This window comes from Clytia hemisphaerica, unplaced genomic scaffold, assembly GCF_902728285.1.
Source record: "Clytia hemisphaerica strain Z4C2 unplaced genomic scaffold, Clytia hemisphaerica genome assembly, whole genome shotgun sequence".
NCBI lineage: Eukaryota > Metazoa > Cnidaria > Hydrozoa > Leptothecata > Clytiidae > Clytia > Clytia hemisphaerica.
Window position 1 is genome coordinate 1427562 of NW_027103528.1, and position 7860 is coordinate 1435421.

At 35.1% G+C, this 7860-nt stretch overlaps 1 protein-coding gene across 1 annotated transcript; it reads right to left on the reverse strand.

Moving 5' to 3' along the window:
* Positions 1 to 492: 492 nt before the first annotated feature.
* LOC136799593 (translational activator of cytochrome c oxidase 1-like) lies at positions 493 to 4007 on the reverse strand. The gene is made up of 7 exons (XM_067056316.1): positions 4001 to 4007; positions 3640 to 3752; positions 3310 to 3443; positions 2869 to 2918; positions 1975 to 2066; positions 1499 to 1579; positions 493 to 1087 (listed from the first exon to the last, which is right to left on the reverse strand). Exons 1-7 carry the CDS (start codon positions 4005 to 4007, stop codon positions 839 to 841), a joined length of 726 nt encoding a protein of 241 aa, XP_066912417.1. The 3' UTR covers positions 493 to 838.
* Between the last annotated feature and the right edge of the window lie 3853 nt (positions 4008 to 7860).

Below are 7860 nucleotides of genomic sequence, written 5' to 3' on the forward strand. Positions count from 1 at the left end.
ATAAAAATTTCTATCGAAATCCTAGTTGAATTATAAATTTTATTGTTCCGAGTTGAATTTTAAGTGGGGATGAAATCAAAGTTAACACCCGTGTGGGGCTGAAAGTGTAGGGTATTTTATCCACCAGTACGAAATTTTGGGCAAATTTTCCAGAGCGGGTCCCAGCGAGTCACACAGGGGTGTTCTTGTAGTAAACTATAAATCCCTCTTTAAGGAATTTTAATCCTATCGAAATTATTCCACTTAAGTTAATCGTATCGTTAATGCTCCAAATCAATTTTGAAAAAAATTCACGTCTGTAAAATGGCAGGAATGAGGGATTATATTTTCGAAAAATATTTATTGCCAGAGTAGAGAGACCCTAAAATTTTTTTAGAAGAAAATGAAACCTAAATTTTACAAAAACCTAAAAACAAATAAGGAATAACCCCCCTAATATTTCCAGAAATGACAAGATCATGCTAATATTAAGCCTTTTTCAAGCAAATTTTTACTGGTTTAAAATTCAGTTTCGATTCATTACTCAGTCATTCAAACAGAAACTTGGGTCTTGTTTGGAAACCATTTGAGTTGGGATCGGACTTATATTGTTCTCGAGCAAGATTCTGAAAATTAATCTATTTTGATAAAATTTCATTGCATTACTTTTACTAAAACAAGTATAAAAAATTTGAAATGTATATTTTTTGGTGATTGAATTATAGGTGGAACATCATGTTTGCTCTACTTTGGAACGAATCCATTAGCGTTTTTGACACATTGTGCTGCGATTTGTTTTCCTACTTTTGAATAATTTAATTAGCATTTTTAACACAATGTTTACATTTTACTGTGATTTCTAGGTGAAAGTTTGGTCAATTTTGATAGTAGAGCTCGGATAACCGACTATATTATCATAAACATTGAGAACATCAGGGTGATTGGTTATCAGTTCAATCAATCGATCTGCTTGAGTCATATTGTGTTCATCAAGATCGACCAATGATTTGGCGAGATATTGGACATCAGCTGATAAGATTTCAAGTTGCTGGTGTTTTTCTTCCATCTCCTTACGAATAGTTTGAATCTCCAATGGTTGACATAAGAACTATGAGAGGTGAAAGAAGTCGTTGAGATTAATTTCCATCTTTTGCTTTCCACTTGTAGTAAGTAAGTCTGTGACCGCAGTCCGAGGCGACAAGAAGGCTCCTCTTTCGATAGCTATCTACCCTAAGGTAGGAGAGGGTGGCACTCTTTCTCCCTGGATTGCCCCACTTACCCTTGACCCTTCTCTTAATTGCTGAGCTTCAATCAGAGAGGTATCAAGTACCATTTTGGGAATCTTTGGTATGACCCGGCTCATAGCCGGATGCTCTACCACTGCACTACGGTCGCTTTCCGTTAATTTAATGAATTCAACGAAAGACTCGATTTCAAATGAGCTGAAACAGTGCTTAGTGGTGGTTTGTCCAGTCAATGAGACTAAATATGTATTGTAGAGAGGATACAAAACTCATACCTGAATGACTCGTTGATCAAGTTGTTCATTGTACGAAAAATGGACGTCTTCTGCACCTACTTCGATCGCTATCTCTTCCGCCTGTACGAAAGAAAGAAATTCAAATCAATTCAATTCATTTTAAGTGTGCACTCTTTTTTGCGCCTATGTGAAAGCTACTCCACAAAATATTTTTCTTACTATAGAGTGAAATATTTTCATGTTTCCACATGTTAGCAAAAAAAAGTGCACGCTTAAAATCAATGAACTTCAAATCGATGTGAAGTGATAACACAAAATGATGCATTTTTTCATGTATTATACATAGCGGACAGATTTGAACCACTAGTCCCTTCTTTTAATAGCTTATTTGAAAAAAAAAACTTTCAACTATCGAGTTTCAAGTCGAAGGCTAGAGGAAAGATCTTCAAGCTCTCCCAGGTTATTGCCTCTCAACTGTGAAATTTAATAAAGGTACACTATCAAATTCAATATACTTGATCGATCGCATGTTCATCAGCCACGACTTCAACGATATCACCACCGTTCTCAGAAGGTTTGGACAATTTATCTTTGATTGTCACCACACCTGCAAATCAAACAATCGCAATGTCTTCAGCGTTTGAGAAAAATAACCGTGGTTTTAATCTTATTAGTGAAACGATCCGTGAGTTAAAGACAATCATATATTTGTGAGCCAAAACCATTACTAGACCAAGGGGTTACAAGTTACAACATATTGAACAACCTGCGGCCTGTGACTTATAAACTTTTCCTAGAAAAATTTAAGGTTTTTCAGCATAATTTCTAACGGTTGCCTGGTCGAGGTCGATTGTGGAAGAGGTTATATCGGATCGCCTAAAGTCATCTTTTTTCGTTTCATATTTCATACCCTATCTTTCTCTTTTATGACTGTCTGAGACTTTGTTTCTCATTTTCTAACAAATTTTCTAAGTTTTGATAACTGTCGTAGCAGAGCAGATTCCGCAATTCAAAATGACTAAATACCGAGATACTCTCAAGCTCCAACCATGACCCTAACGAATGATAACCAGTCCCTCGTCCTTAAGGTTGAAAGAAAAAAAAAATTAGGCAACTTTTTGCGATCCGATAAAAAGTATCCGTCTGGAACGCTGAAAAGACAGATCTCTGAAAGAACCTACAAAAAAACTTGACCTATTTTTCTTTTTCCAAAGCTGAAATATTACAAAATTTCAAGTAGGTACTTCTCAGAAATGAAAAATATCTATTTCGTCAAAGATTTAACGATGAAAATTAGTTCGAGGAACCGAAAACAGTTCTGACGAAAATGAATCCAATCTTGTTGTTACGTTTTTAAACAATAGAGATTGTAGAGATCAGGTCGAAGTAAAACAGATGGTCAATGGTACCTTTATGATCGAACATGAAGGCAACAGAACCGTCAGAAATGAATGTCGCACTGAAATAAAATAATAAAGGGGTGATTGGTTGGGTATTTTGGTATTCCTGATGCTTGTTGGAGGCGGCGTCAGAAAATCTTTTTCGGCCATCTTATGGGTACAGATGATTTAGTAATCATAAAAAAAGGCAACTTTCCCTGTCTACAGATTATAGGTCAAATACAGTTCACTATACACGCAAGTAATTCACAAGGCTGCAGATTTGTTACAATTTTTAATTTTTAAGTCTTTTATTTCAATACGGCACATTATTGTGATCGATGCATGGTGTTAAATTGAGAGTTGGTGTCGTGTACTTTATACAAAAAACCATATTTTCGTGCAGTCGGCTGATTTTGTTGTAGTAATCACGTGCTTGACCACTCCCTGTTCAAGAAAACGGATACCTACTCGTTCTTCTTTAGGATTGTTTTGATTTCGTTTTTCGTTCGAATGACATTTGGCGCCAAGACGTCGATCATAAGACCACATTTCATGGGTCCCCTTGCTTGAAATAGCGATTGCGTGGCTTTCTCGTAGGAGCTCTGGGAAAGATGGGGATGTAATTTCGAGTGGAATATCTTAATAGAAGAAGGCCAGTTGCTTAAACATTGTTATAGGTTAAATTCCTCTCTATATCTCGAAAGTTCGAACCAATTTTCGGTCCCTTTCGAACTCGAGATAGAGGATCTCGATAAAACCTTGAAGATTCTCCTGACAAACCATGAAAAGATATATTACCCTTAAAGCATTTTTGATTGAATTTTCGATGCGTTCTTTTGGCATGCTTGAGGATCTTGCTTTCAACACCAGACCCTCTAACTTCGCATTGTAAACTGGATCAGCACCTTTCTCTATAAAATATTGAAAACAAAATAAAATTTAACTCTGCTGCTTGAAAATTAGGAGAACATATCGTGTTTTGTTATCACTTCGATTTGGGGTTCTCTGCTAAATACAACCTCTAGACAAGCTCAAAACGGATGGATCTTTTCGGACCAGATTTGTCGAAAAATGATTATGGTTAACAGAGATACCTCACAAGAAAGGAATATTCAGTACGAATTTTCAAGAGTGTGAAATCTTTTAGAGAACAATTTACGACCCATTCTACAACAAAAGATAAAATTTATGAGAGCTTTGATAGAGCTTTGAAACTAGTATAAGTTTTCTTAAAAAGATACACAACGTGACCAGATTTTACTTCATATCTTTACTCGAAACAATTAAAAGTTTTCTTAAAACGAGACACAAAATGACAAGATTCTACCTCAAATCGTTACTCGAAACAAGTAAAAGTTTTCTTAAAACAAGACACAAAATGACCAGATTCTACCTCATGTTGTTACTTAAAACAAGTAAAAGTTTTCTTAAAACGAGACACAAAATGAGAAGATTTTATTTCATATCGTTGCTCGAAACAAGTAAAAGTTTTCTTAAACGAGACACAAAATGAGAAGATTTTACTTCATATCGTTACTCGAAACAAGTAAAAGTTTTCTTAAAACGAGACAAAAAATGACCAGATTCTACTTCATATCGTTACTCGAAACAAGTAAAAGTTTTCTTAAAATGAGACACAAAATGACCAGATTTTACTTCATATCGTTAGTCGAAACAAGTAAAAGTTTTCTTAAAAAGAGACACAAAATGACCAGATTTTACCTCAAATCGTTGCTCGAAACAAGTAAAAGTTTTCTTATAAATAGGCACAAAATGACAAGATCCTACTTCATATTGTAACTCGAAACTAGTAAAAGTTTTCTTATAAGTAGGCACAAAATGACCAGATTCTACTTCATATCGTTACTCGAAACAAGTAAAAGTTTTCTTAAAAAGAGACACAAAATGACAAGATCCTACTTCATATCGCTACTCGAAACAAGTAAAAGTTTTCTCGAGACGAGACACAAAATGACAAGATCCTACTTCATATCGTTACTCGAAACAAGTAAAAGTTTTCTTATAAATAGGCACAAAACGACCAGATTCTACTTCATATCGTTACTCGAAACAAGTAAAAGTTTTCTTAAAACGAGACACAAAATGACCAGATTCTACTTCATATCGTTGCTCGAAACAAGTAAAAGTTTTCTTAAAACGAGACACAAAATGACCAGATCCTACTTCATATCGCTACTCGAAACAAGTAAAAGTTTTCTCGAGACGAGACACAAAATGACCAGATTCTATCTCAAATCGTCACTCGAAACAAGTAAAAGTTTTCTTATAAATAGGCACAAAACGACCAGATTCTACTTCATATCGTTACTTGAAACTAGTAAAAGTTTTCTTATAAGTAGGCACAAAATGACCAGATTCTACTTCATATCGTTACTCGAAACAAGTAAAAGTTTTCTTAAAAAGAGACACAAAATGACCAGATTCTACTTCAAATCGTTACTCGAAACAAGTAAAAGTTTTCTTAAAAAGAGACACAAAATGACAAGATCCTACTTCATATCGCTACTCGAAACAAGTAAAAGTTTTCTCGAGACGAGACACAAAATGACAAGATCCTACTTCATATCGTTACTCGAAACAAGTAAAAGTTTTCTTATAAATAGGCACAAAACGACCAGATTCTACTTCATATCGTTACTTGAAACTAGTAAAAGTTTTCTTATAAGTAGGCACAAAATGACCAGATTCTACTTCATATCGTTACTCGAAAAAAGTAAAAGTTTTCTTAAAACGAGACACAAAATGACCAGATTCTACTTCAAATCGTTACTCGAAACAAGTAAAAGTTTTCTTAAAAAGAGACACAAAATGACAAGATCCTACTTCATATCGTTACTCGAAACAAGTAAAAGTTTTCTTAAAACGAGACAAAAAAAGACCAGATTCTACTTCATATCGTTACTCGAAACAAGTAAAAGTTTTCTTAAAATGAGACACAAAATGACCAGATTTTACTTCATATCGTTAGTCGAAACAAGTAAAAGTTTTCTTAAAAAGAGACACAAAATGACCAGATTTTACCTCAAATCGTTGCTCGAAACAAGTAAAAGTTTTCTTATAAATAGGCACAAAATGACAAGATCCTACTTCATATCGTAACTCGAAACTAGTAAAAGTTTTCTTATAAATAGGCAAAAAATGACCAGATTCTACTTCATATCGTTACTCGAAACAAGTAAAAGTTTTCTTAAAACGAGACAAAAAAAGACCAGATTCTACTTCATATCGTTACTCGAAACAAGTAAAAGTTTTCTTAAAATGAGACACAAAATGACCAGATTTTACTTCATATCGTTAGTCGAAACAAGTAAAAGTTTTCTTAAAAAGAGACACAAAATGACCAGATTATACCTCAAATCGTTGCTCGAAACAAGTAAAAGTTTTCTTATAAATAGGCACAAAATGACAAGATCCTACTTCATATCGTAACTCGAAACTAGTAAAAGTTTTCTTATAAATAGGCAAAAAATGACCAGATTCTACTTCATATCGTTACTCGAAACAAGTAAAAGTTTTCTTATAAATAGGCACAAAACGACCAGATTCTACTTCATATCGTTACTTGAAACTAGTAAAAGTTTTCTTATAAGTAGGCACAGAATGACCAGATTCTACTTCATATCGTTACTCGAAACAAGTAAAAGTTTTCTTAAAAAGAGACACAAATATAAGATGGCGGCCACGCAAGATGGCGTTGGTCTGCCCCTTGACAGCATTTGTAGAGAGAACAAGCTGAAAGACATCTTTAAGTCAATTTCACAAAACACAGAGGAACCTTCAACTTTATTCATCCAGAACATTCAATTCATCTACACCTTTCCCAGGAAATCATGTACCGATATAATGGACAAACTATCTCTTGAAACTCTCCTTAAATTCAGAGAACAAATATTCTATCATTTTGCCGACCATTTTGACGAGCAAACCCGAGCTAGCAATGGCTTCAAAACCATAGAGGAAACAAAAGACATCGGAAAACTGCTGAAAAATCGATTCTCACAAGCAATAGCAGCTCAGGACATCTACAACCTTGGACTGAGCATTCACGAGTCGAAAATTACCAAGAAGCTTTCTTCAGAGATCTTGAGAAAACCATCGGAACAGACCAGGAATATTACCAACTCCATTAATCCCAATGACATGAGTTTGCTTCTTGATAGACTACAACAGATGTGTACAGTTAATTCTACCATTTCGAAAGAGAATATCGATCTCAAAGCAAGAATGGTTACTATCGAAAGTAAACTTGAAAAAATAACTATACTCTTGGAGCAGAAATCCTGCCCAAGCTGTAATACCGGCTCGTCAAAAGTCAACAATCCCGCACCTTTATTGATAGACCCACAAACAGACAACCATGACAAAGTGAGGTTTATGGATTCCATCCCGATTGATGAAAGTATCATTTCACAAGTTCCAGCTGAGTCTGAACCTGCCCACGACCAACGTTTATTCAGTGATGCTGTAAAAAGCTTCGTCAGACCCAAAGGAGACCAGTCGTTATCACAAAATTCAACACGTAAAAAGAAAGAACATCCAAACAACCCACAAAGTAAATCCACTGTTTTTGGTGCTAAGAACTCTTCGAAAGAACGACTCATTGCTGGACCCTACTAAGCCTGTGTCGTTATTTGTTGGAGGATTCGACAACTCCCTGAACCCGGAACAAGTAAAATCCTACATCCAAGATGACGTTGGTATTCAAGTTCGATCTATCAAATCCCACCGGAAGAACCCATTTAACCAATCCTTTCGTGTAGAAATCAACGTTGCAGACAGTACGAAAGCCTTTGAAAAAGATCATTGGATTCAAGGATTGATTATAAAGCGTTTCAAATTCCCCCGCAATGTTATCCCAAACTACCAACAGACCAGAGAACAGGACATATACAGCCCCTTCACATATACCAACCTTCCTAGGAACGAATTCAACAGCTCAAGCTCAAACCGAAATAAACATATGAACTCAAACAAAACTTTCAATCACTTTAACAGTTA